Raw genomic sequence first — 24225 nt, 5'->3', positions numbered from 1 at the left:
CATTTGCTGATGCCATCAGAACCGATCATAACATGTTTTCATATTAATACTGTAAGAGGATACAGATTCTAATGTCGTTGGCTAAACACAAAAAGATGCCTAGTCAAAACACATTAAAAGATTACATCAAATGGAATAAAGTGGATTAAGCGGAGTTAGTGAAATGGAGGGGAAAACCCAAACATCAGTTAACTATGTTAATTCGCAACATATGCTGACTACATACGCTATGTGTGTGTGTGTGTGTGTGTCTGTCTGTGTGTGTGTAGGTGCGTGTGTGAGAGGTGAGAGGGAGAGATAGTGAGGGTTTTGCAATATCCTTGAAAAAATGAAGTTTGTGCTGAAAAGTGCTGAGCACCAAGTTGTTGAGTTAGGTGCTCCTGAGGCCCTCTGAGAAAATGGCATTTGTTGAAAAGTCTGTAATTTGTCAAATACAGCCTCACAACTCTTGACCTGTCAAATACAGCCTCACAACTCTTGACCTGTCAAATACAGCCTCACAACTCTTGACCTGTCAAATACAGCCTCACAACTCTTGACCTGTCAAATACAGCCTCACAACTCTTGACCTGTCAAATACAGCCTCACAACTCTTGACCTGTCAAATACAGCCTCACAACTCTTGACCTGTCAAATACAGCCTCACAACTCTTGACCTGTCAAATACAGCCTCACAACTCTTGACCTGTCAAATACAGCCTCACAACTCTTGACCTGTCAAATACAGCCTCACAACTTTTGACCTTGATGGCAGTTTAGGTAACGCCATCAGTACTGTACTAAGCAAGGAAATAATCTGTGCCGAAAAACTATCTGTGCAAGGTGCATTTTATCTGTAATTACATTGATGACGGATAATGAGAAGTGGTCAGTTGGGAGCCACATTGTTGTGCACCCTAAATCAAATACAATTTTATTTGTCACATGCTTCGTAAATAACAGGTGTAAACTAACAGTAAAATGCTTACTTACGGCCCTTCCCAACAATTCAAAGAGAAAAAAAGAGAAATCGAAGAGTTGTAAAGAAAAAGCCATATCTCAGACTGGCCAATAAAAATAAAATATTAAGATGGGCAAAAGAACACAGACACTGGACAGAGGAACTCTGCCTAGAAGGCCAGCATCCCGGAGTCGCCTCTTCACTGTTCACGTTGAGACTTGTGTTTTGCGGGTACTGTTTAATAAAGTTGCCAGTTGAGGACTTGTGAGGCATCTGTTTCTCAAACTAGGCACTCTAATGTACTTGTCATCTTGCTCAGTTGTACACCGGGGCTTCCCACTCCTCTTTCTATTCTGGTCACTTTAACGATACCTACATGTACATACTACCTCAATTAGCCCGACTAACCTGTGCCTGTATACAGCCTCGCTACTGTTATTTTTCACTGTCTTTTTTTTTGGTACTGTTATTTTTCACTGTCTTTTTAATGTTGTTTTTTTATTTCTTTACTTATCTATTGTTCACCTAATACCTATTTTTTACATAAAAATTGCACTGTTGGTTAGGCCTGTAAGTAAGCATTTCATTGTAAGTTCTACACCAGTTGTATTCGGTGCACGTGACAAAAAAACTTTGATTTGATTTGGTTACAGCCAGTTTGCGTTGTTCTGTGAAGGGAGTAGTACACAGCGTTGTACGAGATCTTCAGTTTCTTGCCAATTTCTCACATGGAATAGCCTTCATTTCTCAGAACAAGAATAGACTGACAAGTTTCAGAAGAAAGTTCTTTGTTTCCCACCCACCTATAGCTACATGCTGGTAAAATAAATAGGTAAGACGGATTTCAGGAGCGCCACCTCTGGACATGCATTTTCTTGTTTGCTTATGGACCTATACAGCTCATTGAGTGCGGTCTTAGTGTCGGAATCAGTTTGTGGTGGTAAATAGACAGCTACAACAAATATAGATGAAAACTCTCTTGGTAAATAGCATGGTCTTCAGCTTATCATGAGGTACTCTCAGGCGAACACAACCTCAAGACTTCCTTATCATTAGAGAGTGCACACCAGCTGTTGTTAAATAAAGGTGAAATAAAAACATAAAATAAAAAATATTTAGCCTAGGTATAATTTCACAAGCCCTGAATTCATTAGATTATTTCTGACTGTTTGAAATGCAGTGTATTTGACCTTTAACTGTACAACAAAGCTTATTTAGATAAAACGTAAAAAAATGTAGATGTGAATCAACCATAAGTTTGAAAAAATAAATATATGATTTATAGGCCATATCGCCCAGCCCCAACCATAAGAAGTGGAAAGTGCCCCATGTGCACTTCACCAAGTCACCACCCCATACTAACACCCCTGTCAATTAACAACACAGAACTACAAAAGGTTGAGGTTATCAAGATCCTAGGAATCTACATTCATGGAAATCTAAGATGGTCAACCCAGGTAGAGCACATTTGTGAAAAGGCCAGTCGACGTCTGTTCCTCTTCCGACGCCTGATGGACTTCCACATACCTAAGGAGGACCCAGTAATGTTATTCACCACCTACATCCGACCAGCGGTGGAACATGTTGCCCCAGTGTGGCACGCGGGGCTAACCAAGAGACAATCTGATAGAATCAAGAGTCCAGAGAATAGCAGTTTGTATCATCATGGCCGCAGACTACACCTCCTACTCAGATGCATGCACCAATCTGGGCGTATCATCACTCCACACTCGCAGGGAAAGTCTCTCAAGATCCTTGAGAAAGATCACTTCTTAAATCCGAACCCTACCACCATATGCTCCCACCCCAATGATCCTCTGTGACCTACACCAGATCCGCTCCTCAACTACACTGGAACTGTTCCACTGCAGGATTGAGCATTTCCGATGCAGTGCCATCCCACCCATGGTTCGCCTGCTTAATAGTTGACGATGAACATAGTTTTTGCCTGTATTGGTTGTTTAGTGTATTTGAGTTATTATTCAAATGTAGTAGTCACAATTCAGCATGTTGCTGCCACTTGTATAATGTTCTGTTGAAAAACAGTAAACATCTATCTCTCTCACAAATACCCCAAATCACAAGTTAGCATTTTATCAATGGGAAAATTGCGAAACAAAACATTCAAAATAGGACCAATTCTAACAGAGCTGCTGGAGTGGACATCTGAGTGATGCCTCAGGGTATTTTCTCTGTAGATCATTGTGGAGGCTATTAACAATTCAAACTCTGGATATTTTCAGTTGGTAATGAATCTCGGTCCAATGACAGTCCTCTTCGCACACCGCAAACCCCACATCCAAGATCAATGAGCACCATCATGCCATTTTCATAAACATTATCCTTCTTAATAACAACCTCCATCTCTCTTCTTTGATTACAGTACAATGATGATTCCCAACCTTTTAAAATGCATTAACAGACAGAGATTTGCATTTATATTGGATTTCTCTGGTAGACAAGGACTTGAGATAGAGCCTGCGAACAATGACCACAGCAACATCTAAAAACTAGTGATGGGGAAAAAATCGATACAGTTACATAGGAGGATATTATTTTTGATATTTTTGATATTATATTGTATAATTTTGACAATATCGCAATATTATTTGCACTAGTTGGCTGTACCTGCACCAACACTCCATCATTTTTCCTTCATAGCTTGTTGTTCATCTTATTTTTAAATAGGGAGCCAATTTATTTTCAGCACTTTTATTTCCCTGACTGATCCAAAACATTATTATGGCTCTCTCTTGTCTCTCTGCAGCAGACATATAGTGAGCAATATGTTAGGAACATCGAATCGCAATGAAATCACAATATCGATTCGCAATGCATATAGAATAGGGAGAATCGTGGCCTCCCGAGTGGTGCAGCGTTCTAAGGCACTGTATTGCAGTGCCAGCATCGTCACTACAGATCTTGATTCGATCCCAGGCTGCGTCGCAGCAGGCCGCAACCGGGAGACCCATGAGGGTGCGCACAATTGGCCCATTGTCGTCCAGATTAGGGGAGGGTTTGGCCGGTAGGGTTGTCCTTGTCCCGTCATGCTCTAGCGACTCCTTTGGCAGGCTGGGCGCAATGCACGCTGACACGGTCGCAAGGTGTACAGTGTTTCCTCCCACACATTGGTGCGGCTGGCTTCCGGGTTATGCGTGCATTGTGTCAAGAAGCAGTTTCGCCTCTCCCAAGCCGTGCGCGAGTTGCAGCGATGGGACTAGACTGTAACTACCAATTAGATATCAAGAAATTGGGGAGAAAAAGGGGTAACCAGATAATATCGTATCGTGAGGTCCCTGGCAATTCCCAGCCCTACTAAAAACACAGTTGAATACATACGCCACAGAGAGAGGAAGTCAGGACCAGGAGAAAGCAGGCCATTCTACCACTCAAGCATGGATTGATACCCAGTCAACAACGATTCAATCTGCAAAACTGCAACACGCTGCAACAGAGAAAGTGTCTATCTGGCGTATGATGTACTCGGTACAGGAGGTGGCGTACATGCTCATGCATATCCAACGTACATACATAAAGAGGAGAGATAGAGAAAAAGAGCACTTTGATTTAGAGATTGCAATCGACAACACTACCGCATCGCAGCCGATTACTTAACCAATGCATTCCAATTATTCTTAGGGAAGGAAGAAACGCACCTCTGGGGGTGGGGTAATTGTAGCCCTGCAGTGTAGTGGGTTTTTGCTCCAAGTGATGGTGACCTTTCCAGCGTGCCAAACGATCACAAGCGGTCGTAAATCTATGTGTTTGGCCTGCAGAATGAGGCACAGTGCTCAGGTTAATAAAGACTAGGGAGATTTGTTTGTTGCTGATCAGATTGACATTGTCCTGCGATCCGCTTTTGGGTAATCTTTCTTGATAACGGATACTTTATCTCCCTGCAAATCTGATTCAACTACTTTCTAACTATTAAATTGCAAAGATAGTGGAAGCCTTGGGGAAATTTACAAAGCTATTCACTCCTCATTGCCAGTTAGCGTCTGCTGCCGGTTCCTTACTTATTTCTCGACTCACTTGCTTCATATGGGAGCCAAAAAGTGGTGGAAAAGGAGGCATATGTGACATTGTAACTGCTAGCACTGTGTTTGTAGCTCAGATGTTTGGGAACCTTAGGGTGACCGAGTAGGAGAACGAAGAGCGCTTTGGCATTTTGACCTTTTATCATGAATTATTCCAATCCAACTGTGATAATCCATGTTCTTGGGAGCATGTATGCCAATTTCACAGTTGGGATACTTTTCATAGATAATTGGATAGTTTTCACAACACGTCTTACATTTTTGCAAAAGCTAATTTCATATTACCGCCACTGGATTGGATGATGTGCAAACAGGGTGAATAATAATATTAGGGTTCTGTTTTTGTATTGGCACTAGACTGCCAGTATATATTTATGTACTATATTACCCGGTGCATGTACATAAAAGGCTCAGCCAAGTAATTACCACAGTCATTCACGTATTCCAAATTTTGTATTCTCCATTTGCATATTCTAGGAAAACACATTGAGTTTGATGGAGGATCTGGAGGACATGGCTGCCCTTTGTCAAAAGCAGCCCACTCTTCATCAAAATGAAGGATATGTATATCAGACTCTTCTAAAAAACGGAGACTAAAGCGAACGTTTTTCACCACATCCTTGCATCCAGTTGACAGATGACTCAGACCGGTTTGTCTGACAGTGGCCCAGATGTCTGACAGATGTGATTGCAGATTTCCACAGTACATTTTTAATGAGAAGTGGACTAGATTCCGCTCCGTATTGATGCAAGATGTAATTGTCTTGTCACAGGTAAGACGATACCTTGCATTGACAACTGAATTTGATGCCTCCTACTGTTTTATATAAAAAATAGACGAAAGGAGGTAGTCGAGCTAGTCGAGGTAGTTGAGCTAGCCTGCTTGCGCAACATTTGTGTTGCAATGCCAAAGACTCCGTTCCCCAGGCGAACACATAATGCCTATGGCTCTTTTATAAGTCGAACAAACATCATAAGCCACACACGTCAGCAGCACAGGGCCCATGGATGGCTGTTCATCTGAGATTCCTGCGTATGTGTGCTATCCAGGCTGTCAAGCTACATATTATGCAAATGATCTGTTTACAAGTGACAATATAAAGACAGCAAAGCCTGTGGGGACCAGAGGCTGCTGCGGCAATCTATGAAACAAGGAGAGTAGAGAAAGAAGAGAGAGACCCTGTTGAACTGTATCGCTAAATGAATGTAACATGTTGATGATGAGTCTCTCTTTCTGTGTCTCGTCTTGGTCTCCTTATCTCTCTCACTCTTCCTCTCTCTCCCCTTTCTCTCTCTAGGATTCTGGACTGCAGAGCAGGAAAACCAAAGCACACTCGTCTGAAAGGGAAGGGAAGCTCCTAGGTATCTATTTTCCGTACCTTGTCAGGCAATTCTAAGGGTATTTACAATGCAAAGAGAGAGGGAATATAAAAGGATGCTATTTGGAATCCAACACTGGCAGATCATGTATTTAACAACACGTAACGTAGCAGGGAGGGAATAATACGACATGAAAGCTGATGCCTGTCAAGAGAATGGCAACCATGTCCCATTAGAAAAATGCTAGCTAGAATCCTTGACAACTATACCATGCTTCTAGAATAGAAGACAGTATTTGTCAATATCATGTTGCCAATTATTCTTTCCCTTAAGACAAAAACATAACTAAACATGGAGAACAGTAATTATAAAATGATTGCATCCTACACTGACCTCCCTGCCTCTAGCCAGGCTTAATATTTAACTTGTCATTTTTGGGTCTTTATTATCAAACAAACCCAGTAGCCCTGAATAGATCACTACCACATGACTACTAGACATTTGCATAATTATAATCTGAGAACTTAAAAAGTTAACTAAAATATACAGCAAGTAATATCGATGCAGTACTTAGATGTTTTGTTTCATCCAGACTGCCAAGCCATGCAGCTTTTGTATCTCGTCTCAATATAGCCACTTTTTTATACACAGCCATTCAGTAGAGTCTGAGAGGCTAATCAGAGAGGATGGCTCTGGCACCATCTCCCTCACATAACCATGTAATTGGGGAATGATTATCTGAGCCACAATGTGTTAGTCAAATAAGTGCAATGGCTGGTGATTGCATAACCTATTTATAACACACTTAAGCCCCTGCCTCTAAGCAGACACACAGCCTAACACACAGCACATCCACTCCATCCCCTTAACAAAGCTAGCCTGCTGATTGGGCCATAATACCATAACACAGACCACAGCCAAACAGTGAGATGAGTACTATTGCGGCCTTGTTTCTTGGTGGGACACACAATAGAACAGGATAAGAAAGCATTGTGTGTCTACCAATCTGTGAACGTTAAAAATAGATGACTAAAACTTCCTTGAAGAAAAAACAGTTATCCCATCAACTTTATCTTAGGACACTCCTTCCTAAGAAAGTAAAACCCTTTCCAACTATCCTGTGTGTGGTGGGGAAGTACAGTAACTCTGTAAAAAGGGTGCACTTTCACACACAACTTTTACACAGTACACTTTTGCAAGGTCCCTTCCAAAGAGACCAACAATCTGGACTCAAAATAGAAAAAAACATTTAGTCAGAGAGTGTCTTTAAAACCTCTGCAACATCAGCACCACCAAAACGCACAAATGAAAGCAAACTCACCTATAAATTTTATATCTGGTTGTAAATCCTTGGCGGAATCTTTCCACAAAGGAGAGGTAGCTCCGAGAGTGGTGGAAAGGTCCGCGGTCGGAGATGAGCCAATCAAACTGCTTGGTAACATGTTGCTCGGCGGCGGACGGGTCCTGGCGGGAAGACTGAACTGTTATATGGTCCCATATAAACAGGAAGCAGATGACCTCAATAAACCTCCAGTTCATGCTTTTCTTTCAGCCGCTCTCTGTTCATTCTCGCTCCATTCTGTGGAGACCTGTGGAAAGACAGATAGAGAGAAAGAAAGAAAGAAGGGGAGATATTATTACATGATGAGTATAATTTTTTTAAATCCTGGGGTGTCAGCAAAGGTGAAACAGATTTAAAATAATTAGTCTAATCGGCGTTGACGGAAAACGAACAAGACATTGTCACTGAAAGGCTGTTTTCAATGTGATATGATTTGTGTATTAATTTCTGTTTTCCTTTTTTTCCAATCTCAGGCCTCTCGTATCCTCCTCCCCGAATTGTCAGGCCCCAGATTGCAGCTCTCCATACTAACGAGGAATGTTGCCCTTTCAGCAGATGAAAATGAATTACATCCCTGGATGTGTGGCCTTCTCTTTCTCCAAACTAATTGGTGCCAGACAAGGTTAAGAGGCTGCTTTATGATATGATGTAGCATGGAGCAGGTTTACATGGGGAAGCACTGTCTGCCCTTCCCTTGGGTATAAATTACTAGGGAAAACTTTGCCTATTGACGAGTGATTTCCTGAATCGTTTAAACACCTGAGCAGTGCTGTATTCAATATGGCGAGATTGGTGTGATATCCTTAAATGGGCATTCACTTGAGATACATTCGTTATCTGAAGATATATTGGTTAGGTTCATGTGGAAAATTATGGCCCAAAGTGTATCGAAATGACTCTCTGTAGTTTTGAAGGCTAACCTCTGTCCAATCAATACTGTAAAGCCACTGTATCAGAGGAATTAGACACATTGGCAATACATGGATGAGACCAGCCTGCAAGGTTCTCTGTAGGCAAACCTCATTAAAGCTAACAATGATTTATAATGATATGGATTGGCACTGCTCTCGAGGTCACATGAGACTGGTTGTGAGAAGGTCTCACTTCTCAAAATCTCTCACTCAAAAAGTCTGTTTGACAGATCTCAGGTCAGAGTGGACACGTCTGGGCTTATTTTCAGCTCATACTCTGATGACCATGCATAACTTGTTATATCTACCCAGTCTTAGACACATGGCACACAAATTAAGAGACAGGGCTAGGGTTGCAAATGGAAGGTATATTACTGGAAACTTTCAAAGTTTACCAGTAAACTACCAGAATGTTGGTAACTTTCAAGGAATATATGGAATTTTATCAGATGACATCTAGTGGCCTTTTTGGGTACTTCAGATTATCACAGGTGTATGTATTTATCTATGGCCCTCTGTGTGACCTTATCACGTAAAATATATTAATATATTTAAAATCCAATAAGATGATTTTAAAATAAAACATAGAATGAAAAAGCTGTAAAACATTATCCTAAATTTAAACCATCAACTTAGTGAATACCATTGGTGATTGATATGAGAGTTTCAGCACAAAATATTCTATTTGTTACACACTTTTATTTATTTGACTATGTCTATGTATTTGTTGTAAATGTTTTGGGGACAAACTAGTGGCAGTTATGGAAAAAGACAATAGTTTGAAGATTTGCAGATTTAATTGAAAATAATGCCTTTGTTGATAAGATGCTTTTTCAGTAATTGGTCTATTTTCTTGAACCATTTGGTTTCTCCACTAGAAACTCTCCAATAGAAATATAAAAAAGGATTAGTATGGTCCTCCCGAGTGGCGTAGTGGTCTAAGGCACTGCATCGCAGTGCTAAAGGTGTCACTACAGACCTGGTTTTGATTGCGGGCGATATCACAACCGACGTGATCAAGAGTCCCATAGGGCAACGCAAAATTGGCCCAGCATTGTCTGGGTTAGGGGAGGATTTGGCCGGGGGTGGCTTTACTTGGCGGGCCGAGTGCATGCAGGCTGACCTCAGTCATGAGGTCAGTGCCTGCAGGCTGACCTTAGTTCCACTGTCCTTTTGGCCTACTGGGTGAGGGCTGACCCCTGGAGCCATTTCCCCATCACCACCTGGTGACCCGTCCAATCACCAGGCCCACAGCTGGACATAGTCTCATGGTGTTTCCTCCAACACATTGGTGCGGTTGGCGGGCGGGTGTTAAGGAGCGCTGTTTGAAGCATGACTCAACCTATGCCTCCCGAGCCAGTTGGGGAGTTGCAGCGATGAGACATGATCGAAATTGGGGAGAAAAAGGGGGTAAAATACAAAATAAACATATAAAAATGTAATACTATACATAAATACATCTTTCAAAGTTATTCAAGTGTAAATTCCCAAAATGACCATAAATTGCCATAGATTACCTGTTCAATACCAAAATTGTTGAAGATTCATGTATTTCAAGCAAATTACCAGTAGCTTTGGCACAGATAATTTTACATGCATTCAAAAGGGATAGCCATCGTGTTGCATAATATAGAACCACACAGAAGATAACAATACATTTCCCTCCAATTGTCCCCACAACCTCCTAACATTATGCTTTATAATATAGAAGAACACAAACGCCAGAGTCTGGTTCTAATTTAATAAAAATAAAAAATAGCTTTGTATTTCTCTTGCCTACTCACCACCGACCGCTGTTGAACTGGTTTCCTAAGTTAGCATACGCCAGTCATGTTCATAGTTTTAGCCACTGGTGGCGCGCCTCTCGTTAATTGGTTTCTTCCCTTTCGGGGATGTTTTAACAGTTTATTGTGAATAGCTCATGTTTATGCTAATTATGACATTGTTTTCATTAATGAGTTAAAAATGTCAATTGCGCAATAGTATTGCCATTCAAGTCTATAATCACTATTAACAATGTATCTGTTTAAAGGTGTGAATGGTTAAACCCAGGTCAGGGCATAACCTTTTAGGATGTGCGTGCTCCTCATTCCTGAAGAGCTGCTTGTATAGGTAACATGCTCTGCCATTTACTCAGATGTATGAGTTGATGGGTGTTTTGCCTGAGTCCTTGAGTCAAGGTAATTTTGTTATTTTGGCCAAGTAAGTTGATTGTTTTTCAATTTATATACTTTTGTCAACTATTTTCATAATGTTTGACATATTTACATTTTGTAAATACTCAACTCTGGAGCCAGTCTTTTACATCACTGGCTGCACTGATAGCTTACCACCTAATTTTGCACCTGAACCTCTGACTCAGTCTCAAATGCTCCACACAACTAAATAGGCTGTTGGGATCTTAACATCCCAGGACTTGAAGGCACTGTAAATCAAATCAAATCAAACATAGAACAAGTACATTCTACATTGTCACCTCACTCAAAACTTTCAATTCTTTGGGTGAGTAAAAACATGTTTACACTTTACTGCATTGTCTTCTGAAGACGTGGATGTTGATTACGGCAGCCTCCTGCACCTCTCTGATTCAGAGGGGTTGGGTTAAATGCGGAAGACACATTTCAGTTGAATACATTCAGTTCAAATCAAATCAAATTTTATTGGTCACATACACATGGTTAGCAGATGTTAATGTGAATGTAGTGAAATGCTTGTGCATCTAGTTCCTACCATGCAGTAAAATCTAACAAGTAATCTAACCTAACAATTTCACAACAACTACCTTATACACATAAGTGAAGGAATGAATAAGAATATGTACACATAAATATATGGATGAGCGATGGCCGAACGGCATAGGTAAGATGCGGTAGATGGTATAGAGTACAGTATATACAGTGGGGCAAAAAAGTATTTAGTCAGCCACCAATTGTGCAATTTCTCCCACTTAAAAAGATGAGAGAGGCCTGTAATTTTCATCATAGGTACACTTCAACTATTACAGACAAAATGAGGGAAAAAAATCCAGAAAATCACATTGTAGGATTTGTAATGAATTTATTTGCAAATTATGGTGGAAAATAAGTATTTGGTCACCTACGAACAAGCAAGATTTCTAGCTCTCACAGATCTGTAACTTCTTCTTTAAGAGGCTCCTCTGTCCTCCACTCGTTACCTTTGTTAATGGCACCTGTTTGAACTTGTTATCAGTATAAAAGACACCTGTCCACAACCTCAAACAGTCACACTCCAAACTCCACTATGGCCAAGACCAAAGAGCTGTCAAAGGACACCAGAAACAAAATTGTAGACCTGCACCAGGCTGGGAAGACTGAATCTGCAATAGGTAAGCAGCTTGGTTTGAAGAAATCAACTGTGGAAGCAATTATTAGGAAATGGAAGACATACAAGACCACTGATAATCTCCCTCGATCTGGGGCTCCACGCAAGATCTCACCCCGTGGGGTCAAAATGATCACAACCTAGTGGATGACCTGCAGAGAGTTGGGGCCAAAGTAACAAAGCCTACCATCAGCAAGGGCATTGAAGATGAAACGTGGCTGGGTCTTTCAGCATGACAATGATCCCCAACACACCGCCCGGGCAACGAAGGAGTGGCTTCGTAAGAAGCATTTCAAGGTCCTGGAGTGGCCTAGCCAGTCTCCAGATCTCAACCCCATAGAAAATCTTTGGAGGGAGTTGAAAGTCCGTGTTGCCCAGCAACAGCCCCAAAACATCACTGCTCTAGAGGAGATCTGCATGGAGGAATGGGCCAAAATACAAGCAACAGTGTGTGAAAACCTTACAGAAAACGTTTGACCTCTGTCATTGCCAACAAAGGGTATATAACAAAGTATTGAGATAAACTTTTGTTATTGACCAAATACTTATTTTCCACCATAATTTGCAAATAAATTCATAAAAAATCCTACAATGTGATTTTCTGGAGAAAAAAAATCTCATTTTTTCTGTCATAGTTGAAGTGTACCTATGATGAAAAGTACAGGGCTCTCTCATCTTTTTAAGTGGGAGAACTTGCACAATTGGTGGCTGACTAAATACTTTTTTGCCCCACTGTACATATGAGATGGCTAATGTAGGGTATGTAAACATTATATAAAGTGGCATTGTTTAAAGTGGCTAGTGATACATTTATTACATCCAATTTTTAATTATTGAAGTGACTCGAGATTTGAATCTGTATGTTGGCAGCAGCCACTCAATGTTAGTGATGGCTGTTTAACAGTCTGATGGCCTTGAGATAGAAGCTGTTTTTCAGTCTCTCGGTCCCCGCTTGAATGCACCTGTACTGACCTGGCCTTCTGGATGATAGCGGGGTGAAAAGGCAGTGGCTCTGGTAGTTGTTGTACTTGAGGATCTTTTTGGCCTTCCTGTGACATCGGGTGGTGTAGGTGTCCTGGAGGGTAGGTAGTTTGTCCCCGATGATGCGTTGTGTAGACTTCACTACCCTCTGGAGAGCCTAATGGTTATGGACTGAGGAGCAGTTGCCGTACCAGGCGGTGATACAGCCCAACAGGATGCTCTCGACTGTGCATCTGTAAAATGGTGACAAGCCAAATTTCTTCAGACTCCTGAGGTTGAAGAGGCGCTGTTGCACCTTCTTCATCACGCTGGCTGTGTGAGTGGACCATTTCAGTTTGTCCGTGATGTGTATGCCGAGGTACTTTCCAACTTCTCGACTACTGTCCGTCGATGTGGATAGGGGGATGCTTTATATGGGATGTGGATAAGGGGGTGCTTCCTCTGCTGTTTCCTGAAGTCCACGATCATCTCCTTTGTTTTGTTGACGTTGAGTGTGAGGTTATTTTCCTGACACCACACTCCGAGGGCCCTCACCTCCTCCCTGTATGCCGTCTCGTGGTTGTTGGTAATCAAGCCCACCACTGTAGTGTCGTCTGCAAACTTGATGATTGAGTTGGAGGCGTGCATGGCCACGCAGTCATGGGTGAACAGGGAGTACAGGAGAGGGATGAGAATGCACCCTTGTGGGGCCTCAGTGTTGAGGATCAGCGGGGTGGAGATGTTGTTTCCTACCCTCACCACCTGGGGGCAGCCCGTCAGAAAGTCCAGGACCCAGTTGCACAGGGCGGGGTCGAGACCCAGGGTCTCAAGCTTAATGACGTGTTTGGAGGGTGCTATGGTGTTAAATTCTGAGCTGTAGTCGATGAAGAGCATTCTTACATAGGTATTCCTCTTGTCCAGATGGGTTAGGGCAGTGTGCAGTGTAATTGCAATTGCGTTGTCTGTGGACCTATTGGGGCGGTAAGCAAATTGGAGTGGGTCTAGGGTGTCAGGTAGGGTGGAGGTGATATAATCATTGACTAGTCTCTCAAAGCACTTCATGATGACGGAAGTGAGTGCTACTTCTCGTTTAGCTCAGTTACCTTAGCTTTCTTGGGAACAGGAACAATGGTGGCCCTTTTGAAGCATGTGGGAACAGCAGCCTGGGATAGGGATTGATTGAATATGTCTGTAAACACACCACCCAGCTGGTCTGCGCATGCTCTGAGGACGCGGCTAGGGATGTCTGCCGTCTGGGCCGGCAGCCTTGCGAGGGTTAACCCGTTTAAATGTTTTACTTACGTTGGCTGCGGTGAAGGAGAGCCCGTAGGTTTTGGTAGCGGGCAGTGCCAGTGGCACTGTATTGTCCTCAAAGCGAGCAAAGAAGTTGTTTAGTTTGTCTGGGAGCAAGACATCGGTGTCCGCGACGAGGCTGGTTTTCTTTCTGTGATTGACTCTAGACCCTGCCACATACGTCTCGTGTCTGAGCCGTTGAATTGCGACTCTACTTTGTCTCTTTACTGATGCTTAGCTTGTTTGATTGCCTTGCGGAGGGAATAACTACACTGTTTGTATTCGGTCATGTTTCCTGTCACCTTGCCATGATTAAAAGCAGTGGTTCGCGCTTTCAGTTTTGCGCAAATGCTGCCATCAATCCACGGTTTCTGGTTGGGAAAGGTTTTAATAGTCACCGTGGGTACAACTTCACCGATGTACTTGCTACTAAACTCACTCATCAAATCAGCGTATACATCAATGTTGTTGTCTGAGGCCATCCGGAACAAATACCAGTCCACGTGATCGAAGCAATTTTGAAGCGTGGAATCCGATTGGTCGGACCAGCGTTGAACAGATCTGAGCACGGGCATTTCCTGTTTTAGTTTCTGTCTATAGTCTGGGAGCAAAAAAAAGGAGTCGTGGTCAAATTTGCCAAATGGAGGGCGAGGGAGGGCTTTGTATGCGTTGCGGAAGTTAGAGTAGCAATGATCCAGAATTCTGCCAGCCCGGGTCGCGCATTCGATATGCTGATAAAATTTAGGGAGCCTTGTTTTCAGATGAGCCTTGTTAAAATCCCCAGCTACAATAAATGCAGCCTCAGGATATGTGGTTTCCAGTTTACATAGAGTCCAATGAAGTTCTTTCAGGGCCGTCGAGGTGTCTGCTTGGGAGGGGATATACACGGCTGTCATTATAATCAAAAATAATTATCTTGGTAGATAATGCGGTCGGCATTTGATTGTAAGGAATTCTGGGTCAGGTGAACAAAAGGACTTGAGTTCCTGTATGTTGTTATGATCACACCACGACTCGGTAATCATAAGGCATACACCCCCGCCCTTCTTTTTACCAGAGAGATGGTTGTTTCTGTCAGCGCGATGCGTGAAGAAACCGGGTGGCTGTACCGACTCTGATAACGTATCCCGAGAGAGCCATGTTTCCGTGAAACAGAGAATGTTACAGTCTCTGATGTCTCTCTGGAAGGCAACCCTTGCTCGAATTTTGTCTACCTTGTTGTCAAGAGACTGGACATTGGCGAGTAGTATACTCGAGAGCGGTGAGCGATGTGCCCGTCTACAGAGCCTGATCAGAAGACCGCTCCGTCTGCCCCTTCTGCGGCGCCGTTGTTTTGGGTCGCCTACTGGGATCCGATCCATTGTCCTGGGTGGTAGTCCAAACAGAGGACCCGCTTCGGGTAAGTCATATTCCAAGTCGTAATGTTGGTAAGTTGACGTTGCTCTTATATCCAATAGTTCTTCCCGGCTGTATGTAAAAAGACTTAAGATTACCTGAGGTAACAGTGTAAGAAATAATACATAAAAAAACGAAATACTGCATAGTTTCCTAGGAACACGAAGCGAGGCGACCATCTCTGTCGGCACCATCTGTTGTACAACTGACTAGGTATCCCGTTTCCCTTTCCCTTTCATGATTCATAAAATGAAAGTGTCTGCCCTGCCCCTGTGCCTGTGCCTTCGCTGTGGCATGCTGCTGTAATGGGCGAGCCACTCTCCTCTGCCCCGACTCACTCAAGAGCAAAATGCTTTCTGATCATACAACATTTCAAAATGCAATTGCGGGAAAAACACAGCTTTGGAACCATTGTCCCTGTCAAAGAAAGTGGGGGTCTCAGCTTTCTGTAAGTATATTTTAATTTCTCCTCTCAATATTCAGCTCAATAGCAACTATTTTAAAACCAAGATACTATATGATATGGCTTTGACATATGGCGGCGCGCTGTGATGTGGGCTGGTGTAGATAAAATGCAGGGCCGAATTCCTGTCCCAGACTACCCCTGCCGATAATAATTCCAGACAGAATTTAAACCATTTCTGATAGAGTATTATTAAAATGATACATTTAGTTATTGTACAATGTCACCACACATTATTATCCCACTTGCCAGTGGAGTCATGTCTTTAGTTACTGATAAGAAAACCATTTTCATCTATAATTGCATTTAAGAATTTAGGCCCCTGGCTGTAGAGCACCAACAGTATGCTATCAAATTAGTGCTACTGTATGCAGAAATTCTTCCCCTTTCACACTTTATTAGACAATAACAAGTCATAAAAGAGCAGACAACATTTAATGGGTCTAATATTTTACTGTGAAATGGGGGGAAGAATCGTTTGATAACAAAAGTTACTGTACAGTAATGTCAGCCATATGTAGAGTATGTACTGGCAGATGTGTATTTGGTTTCCTTTACAGTATACCATCAAATCAATGATTATATCTGCCAATGCATTCACCTGTGATGATTCTGTAGGATTTGTGGATCAGTTCAGTCTCTGACACATCCAAATTCCAGTTTAGTCTATCTGCATCCATATAAGCTAGGCTATATACACCTAACTACCAGAGCACCCATGCTCATACGGTTTACTGTATGCTATGTTCCCCATTGTGATGTTGCATACAATAGCATTCGGTCAAAATAAATCAATAACAACACTGACTACAGCCACTGAGTGTTTTCTGCTATGGTTGCAGAACTGATACTGGAACAAACGGGTGGCGGTGACTTAGGTTGCTTTGCCACTAACCTGAAATGCTATGGCAATGACAAATCCATGGCAGGTAATTTAATGAGGCCTGCTTTAAGCTAATTAGTTTAGACTAATTCGAGTGTTGGCTGTCAGAACGTAACAATACATCATATAATTGAGAGGGGAGATAGGGAGGAGGGGATTCATAAATGATATTGCGCCATGTGCTGGGAAACAGAATGCATCACGTCCACCTTTGTGTGTTTAGAGTGTGTGTGCAATGTGTCGTGTGTTTGTGCCTGTGTGTGTGTACGTGTGTGTACGTGTGTGTTGGGGATTCACAGGTGTGAGGCTGGCCCAGTATATGAGACCCTGCATGCATGCATATGTGTCACCATAATACTAACAAATAGCCACTTACCAAATGAATGTTGTATTATTAAAAATGTTAATGGAAAACAAACCAAAGGGTACTCTAAAGTGCTCTCTCCAATATGGATGAGAATGTGGTTGGCAAACTAGGGCTTTTTATACTACAGCATTGTTGATAACTTGTTTCTGAGGCATTCTAGAATGGTCATTAAAACAGATAATGGGACAGTTGGAAAAGATATCGGGACACCTTGCAATCATAACGCAAAAGCACCTACAGATGCAGACCCTATTTGCTACAAAGTTACATAAAGCTAAACCAACTACCACACAAACCAAAATTGGATACATTGTAAACGCAGATTCAACAAGGAAAAAACGTAGCTAGCTAGCTAGCATTGATTTGTTTTTGCAGAGACATTTCTTGGAGCATCTGATGACCTAACGTGGAGAGTGATGAACATGAATTTCTCTGGTCCCTACTGTTACGGTCATGACGCAAGTGGCGCTAAACTGTCAAATCCTCCCATATTTCCTACACTGAACAAAAATATAAACATGCGACATGCAACAGTATATATAAGGAAATCAGTCAATTGAAATAAATTAGGCCATATCCTATGAATTTCACATGACTGGGCAGGGGTTCTGCCATGGGTGGTCCTTGGAAGGCATAGGCCAACCCACTTGGCAGCCGGGCCCACCCAAGAAGCCGGATATGGAGGACCTGGACTGCCATGGTTACACATGATCTGTGGTTGTGAGGCCGGTTGGACGTACTACCAAATTCTCTAAAACGACGACGTAGGCAGCTTATGGTAGAGAAATTAACATTCAATTCTCTAGCAACAGCTCTGGTGGACCATCCTGCAGTCAGCATGCCAATTGCACTCTCCCTCAAAACTTGAGACATCTGTGGCATTGTGTTGTGTGACAAAACTGCACATTTTAGAGTGGCCTTTTATTGTCCCCAGCACAAGGTGAACCTGTGTAATGATCATGCTGTTTAATTCGCTTCTTGATTTGCCACACCTGTCAGGTGGATGGATTATCTTGATAAAGGAGAAATGCTCACTAACAGGGATGCATTTTTAATTTTGTTCAGTGTAGTTTGACCAGCTGTATTCAGCAACTGATATTTTTGAATGGTTGTCATAATGGCAGGTTTACTAGCAACAAAATATTTAGCTAGCTTCAAGCCTAGTGTTTGAAATGCAATGTGATCTCCTTGAAATTAACAGTGTCGAGTGTCCTGACGAGAAGGGACACTTTTCTAGCAATGCCAGGCAAAACCGGCCATTATCAGTTTATTGTTATGGATGTGTCCAAATGAATGTCAATAGAAAACATATACTTTGCTGTTTTTCTGTCTGCTGAGGTTGTGTCTGTGTTAGCCATAGCTAGCTGGCTAGCTAGCAAGCAAGGGATAAGAACATTGCCAGCGAACATAAAGAACGAATGACTGGGCCACGTCCATAAATATCAAACCAATCGAACAAACGACTGGGTTTTCCTTCTCTAGCAACCAAAATATGAGAAAGTATGAATTTGCTTATATAAATTAAAATATCAACAAATTGTTTTTCTTTCTATCAGTAAATGTGTGCTTCTAGTATTGTTTTCTTTGGCAACTGTGGTATAAGTGGGATAAACAGCATAAACAAACTGCTGTTATTCTGGCTGCAGATGTCGTGACTGTGTAGCCGTAGCTAGATGGCTAGCTAGCAGCAAGCAAGGGATAAGAACGTTGCCATTGAGCATAAAGGATGAACGACTGGGTCGCATCCATAAATATCGAACAAATTAAACAAACAATTGGGTCACGTCTCTAGCAACCAAAAGAGGAGAAAGTATGAATTTTCTTATAAAAATGTCAATATCAATGAATTATTTGTATTTCTACCGGTAAATGTGTGCTTTCATATTGTTTTCTTTGGCAACTGTGGTATAACCGGGATAAACTCTCCCCTTCTGTACATTACCTTAGGAAAATGAACTACGCAAATGGAGGAGGAAGACCATCCATTATTTTCAAGATAATGTACAGCATTTCGGGGTTTATCCCTTACATATACCACAGCATGTTTTATGCTTGTTTCTGATTGTCTTGAAGGGCATTCTAGAATGGGCATTACATTTGAGTTGTCTGTCACTGTCACGTTCGTCGTAACATTGAAGAGAGGACCAAGGCGCAGCGTGATATAAATACATTTTTCTAATTTATTATAAAGTAACGAAGAATACTTAAACAGACTTACAAAACAATAAACGAACGTGAAGCTATAATTTAAACAAGTGCAGACACAGGCAACTTACACATAGACAATCACCCACGACATACCCAATGAATATGGCTGCCTAAATATGGTTCCCAATCAGAGACAATGATAAACAGCTGCCTCTAATTGAGAACCAATCTAGGCAGCCATAGACATACAAACACCTAGACTATACAATGCCTCATAAACATACAAAACCCTAGACATGACAAAAACACCTACATCCCCCATGTCACACGCTGACCTAACTAAAATAATAAAGAAAACAAAGATAACTAAGGCCAGGGCGTGACAGTCACCTTCTGACCATTGGTTATTTTTTTAAGGAAACTAAATATGCTTCTCAGCATCTTTGCTAAAATCTGGGTAGAGGATTGAAAGAAATGTGAGTTTTATTCAGTATATTTAGTTATTGCTTCCTTTTCAGTCTACCAACCCTGCCAGAAGGCATGCTAGCTAAGATTGTTAAACAAGCTAGCTACTCTAACTTGATAGACTGAAATGGCTTCTTGGTAGCTAGTTATGAGGTTGATTGGGAACCCATTTGGGATAGCAAAAGACAACTTCATAAAATTGCTTGGTGGCTAGTAATATTTAAACCTAGAGTCAATTTCCATGTCCACGCAGAAATCTAATTAGCACAAGAAAAACATTCCCATAGAAATCTGTATGTTTCAGCTAAAGATATCTGTTTTTTTCATAGGCTGCATCTCAGTCCACCGCATCCGCCGATATTGGCCTTTTGCATCTGTGGTGAAAGGTGGCAGAGCTAGAGCGGTGTTTGTCAGACCATGAGACATCCAGAAAATCGGTCTTCTCACAAAAACGTCTGTAGCGTCCGAACGGTTTGGCCAACAAACTATTATGACCCCTTTATGGATAGCCTCACAGGTAGCCCAGTAGCAGTTTAAAAAAATTAATGGAAGTATTTATGGAAATAGCAGTAAGGCCAAATTCAATGTTTCATCATGTATTATAAATATATTTGTATGCCTAAAATTTCGAAATCAAATATCTAAATGATCGTTGGTATGACCAACGTAGTGGTAGAACACCCCCATTAGCCCAGTAAAATTAAAATATTATTGAAATGTATTCTCACTCAGCTTTGCCTCACAAGTAATACAACAACTGATATATTACAGGTCTGATCATATAGCCTACTGTACCTCAAATTTTGAAATATATTTTTAAAAGGTACGAACAACAATGCATTGGAACAAAGCCAACATGCGGTGATAATGTAAATCAAAATCAAATCAAATTTTATTGGTCACATACACATGGTTAGCAGATGTTAATGCGAGTGTAGCGAAATGCTTGTGCTTCTAGTTCCGACCATGCAGTAATATCTAACAAGTAATCTAACCTAACAATTTCACAACAACTACCTTATACACACAAGTGTAAAGGAATGAATAAGAATATGTACATATAAATATATGAATGAGTGATGGCTGAACGGCATAGGAAGATGCAGTAGATGGTAAAGAGTACAGTATATACATATGAGATGAGTAATGTAGGGTATGTAAACATTATATAAAGTGGCATTGTTTAAAGTGGCTAGTGGTACATTTTTACATAATTTCCATCAATTCCCATTTTTAAAGTGGCTGGAGTTGAGTCAGTATGTTGGCAGCGGCCGCTAAATGTTAGTGGTGGCTGTTTAACAGTCTGATGGCCTTGAGATAGAAGCTGTTTTTCAGTCTCTCGGTCCCTGCTTTGATGCACCTGTACTGACCTCGCCTTCTGGATGATAGCGGGGTGAACAGGCAGTGGCTTGGGTGGTTGTTGTCCTTGATGATCTTTATGGCCTTCCTGTGACATCGGGTGGTGTAGGTGTCCTGGAGGGCAGGTAGTTTGCCCCCGGTGATGCGTTCTGCAGACCTCACTACCCTCTGGAGAGCCTTACGGTTGTGGGCGGAGCAGTTGCCGTACCAGGCGGTGATACAGCCCGACAGGATGCTCTCGATTGTGCATCTGTAGAAGTTTGTGAGTGCTTTTGGTGACAAGCCGAATTTCTTCAGCCTCCTGAGGTTGAAGAGGCGCTGCTGCGCCTTCTTCACAACGCTGTCTGTGTGGGTGGACCAATTCAGTTTGTCCGTGATGTGTACACCGAGGAACTTAAAACTTTCCACCTTCTCCACTACTGACCCGTCGATGTGGATAGGGGGGTGCTCCCTCTGCTGTTTCCTGAAGTCCACAATCATCTCCTTTGTTTTGTTGACGTTGAGTGTGAGGTTATTTTCCTGACACCACACTCCGAGGGCCCTCACCTCCTCCCTGTAGGCCGTCTCGTCGTTGTTGGTAATCAAGCCTACCACTGTAGTGTCATCCGCAAACTTGATGATTGAGTTGGAGGCGTGCATGGCCACGCAGTCGTGGGTGAACAGGGAGTACAGGAGAGGGCTCAGAACGCACCCTTGTGGGGCCCCAGTGTTGAGGAACAGCGGGGTGGAGATGTTGTTACCTACCCTCACCACCTGGGGGCGGCCCGTCAGGAAGTCCAGGACCCAGTTGCACAGGGCGGGGTCGAGACCCAGGGTCTCGAGCTTGATGACGAGTTTGGAGGGTACTATGGTGTTAAATGCTGAGCTGTAATCGATGAACAGCATTCTCACATGGGTATTCCTCTTGTCCAGATGGGTTAGGGCAGTGTGCAGTGTGGTTGCGATTGCGTCGTCTGTGGACCTATTGGGTCGGTAAGCAAATTGGAGTGGGTCTAGGGTGTCCGGTAGGGTGGAGGTGATATGGTCCTTGACTAGTCTCTCAAAGCACTTCATGATGACGGAAGTGAGTGCTACGGGGCGGTAGTCGTTTAGCTCAGTTACCTTCGCTTTCTTGGGAACAGGAACAATGGTGGCCCTCTTGAAGCATGTGGGAACAGCAGACTGGGATAGGGATTGATTGAATATGTCCATAAACACACCAGCCAGCTGGTCTGCGCATGCTCTGAGGACGCGGCTGGGAATGCCGTCTGGGCCTGCAGCCTTGCGAGGGTTAACACGTTTAAATGTTTTACTCACCTCGGCTGCAGTGAAGGAGAGCCCGCAGGTTTTGGTAGGGGGCCGTGTCAGTGGCACTGTATTGTCCTCAAAGCGGGCAAAAAAGTTGTTTAGCCTGTCTGGGAGCAAGACATCCTGGCCCGCGACGGGGCTGGTTTTCTTTTTGTAATCCGTGATTGACTGTAGACCCTGCCACATACCTCTTGTGTCTGAGCCACTCAATGTTAGTGATGGCTGTTTAACAGTCTGATGGCCTTGAGATAGAAGCTGTTTTTCAGTCTCTCGGTCCCCGATTTGATGCACCTGTACTGACCTCGCCTTCTGGATGATAGCGGGGTGAACAGGCAGTGGCTCGGGTGGTTGTTGTACTTGACAATCTTTTTGGCCTTCCTGTGACATCGGGGGGTGTAGGTGTCCTGGAGGGCAGGTAGTTTGCCCCCGGTGATGCGTAGACCTCACTACCCTCTGGAGAGCCTTACGGTTGTGGGCGGAGCAGTTGCCGTACCAGGCGGTGATGCAGCCCGACAGGATGCTTTCGATTGTGCATCTGTAAAAGTTTGTGAGTGTTTTTGGTGACAAGCCAAATTTCTTCAGCCTCCTGAGGTTGAAGAGGCGCTGCTGAGCCTTCTTCACCACTCTGTATGTGTGGGTGGAGCATTTCAGTTTGTCTGTGATGTGTACGCCGAGGAACTTAAAGCTTTCCACCTTCTCCACTACTGTCCCGTCGATGTGGATAGGGGGCTGCTCCCTCTGCTGTTTCCTGAAGTCTTGTTTTGTTGACATTGAGTGTGAGGTTATTTTCCTGACACCACACTCCGAGGGCCCTCACCTCCTCCCTGTATGCCGTCTCGTCGTTGTTGGTAATCAAGCCTTACCACTGTAGTGTCGTCTGCAAACTTGATGATTGACTTGGAGGCGTGCATGGCCACGCAGTCATGGGTGAACAGGGAGTACAGGAGAGGGATGAGAACGCACCCTTGTGGGGCCCCAGTGTTGAGGATCAGCGGGGTGGAGTTGTTGTTACCTACCCTCACCACCTGGGGGCGGCCCGTCAGGAAGTCCAGGACCCAGTTGCACAGGGCGGGGTCGAGACCCAGGGTCTCGAGCTTAATATGGTACTATGGTGTTAAATTCTGAGCTGTAGTCGATGAAGAGCATTCTTACATAGGTATTCCTCTTGTCCAGATGGGTTAGGGCAGTGTGCAGTGTGATTGCGATTGCGTTGTCTGTGGACCTATTGGGGCGGTAAGCAAATTGGAGTGGGTCTAGGGTGTCAGGTAGGGTGGAGGTAATATGGTCCTTGACTAGTCTCTCAAAGCACTTCATGATGACGGAAGTGAGTCCTACGGGGCGATAGTCATTTAGCTCAGTTACCTTCGCTTTCTTGGGAACAGGAACAATGGTGGCCCTCTTGAAGCATGTGGGAACAGCAGACTGGGATAGGGATTGATTGAATATGTCCATAAACACACCAGCCAGCTGGTCTGCGCATGCTCTGAGGACGCGGCTAGGGATGCCATCTGGGCCGGCAGCCTTGCGAGTGTTAACACGTTTAAATGTTTTACTCACGTTGGCTGCAGGGAAGGAGAGCCTGCAGGTTTTGGTAGTGGGCCGTATCAGTGGCACTGTGTTGTCCTCAAAGCGAGCAAAGAAGTTGTTTAGTTTGTCCGGGAGCAAGACATTGTGGTCCACTCTGGGGCTGGTTTTCCTTTTGTTGTCCGTGAT

The 24225-nt window shown here is 43.1% G+C and overlaps 1 protein-coding gene across 3 annotated transcripts in view; it reads right to left on the bottom strand.

Annotated features, from left to right (window-relative positions):
- Positions 1-24225, bottom strand: part of LOC139543994 (BMP/retinoic acid-inducible neural-specific protein 1-like) — a 153336-nt gene that overhangs the window by 109320 nt on the left and 19791 nt on the right. For all 3 annotated transcript variants that reach the window (XM_071350629.1, XM_071350628.1, XM_071350631.1), the window contains exon 2: positions 7619-7886. In XM_071350629.1, the coding sequence (XP_071206730.1) occupies positions 7619-7836 (218 nt within the window). In that variant the 5' untranslated portion in view covers positions 7837-7886. The remainder of the gene's footprint in view (positions 1-7618; positions 7887-24225) is intronic.

This window comes from Salvelinus alpinus, chromosome 18 (genome assembly GCF_045679555.1).
Source record: "Salvelinus alpinus chromosome 18, SLU_Salpinus.1, whole genome shotgun sequence".
Lineage (NCBI taxonomy): Eukaryota > Metazoa > Chordata > Actinopteri > Salmoniformes > Salmonidae > Salvelinus > Salvelinus alpinus.
This window is presented reverse-complemented; position numbering and strand designations above follow the sequence as displayed.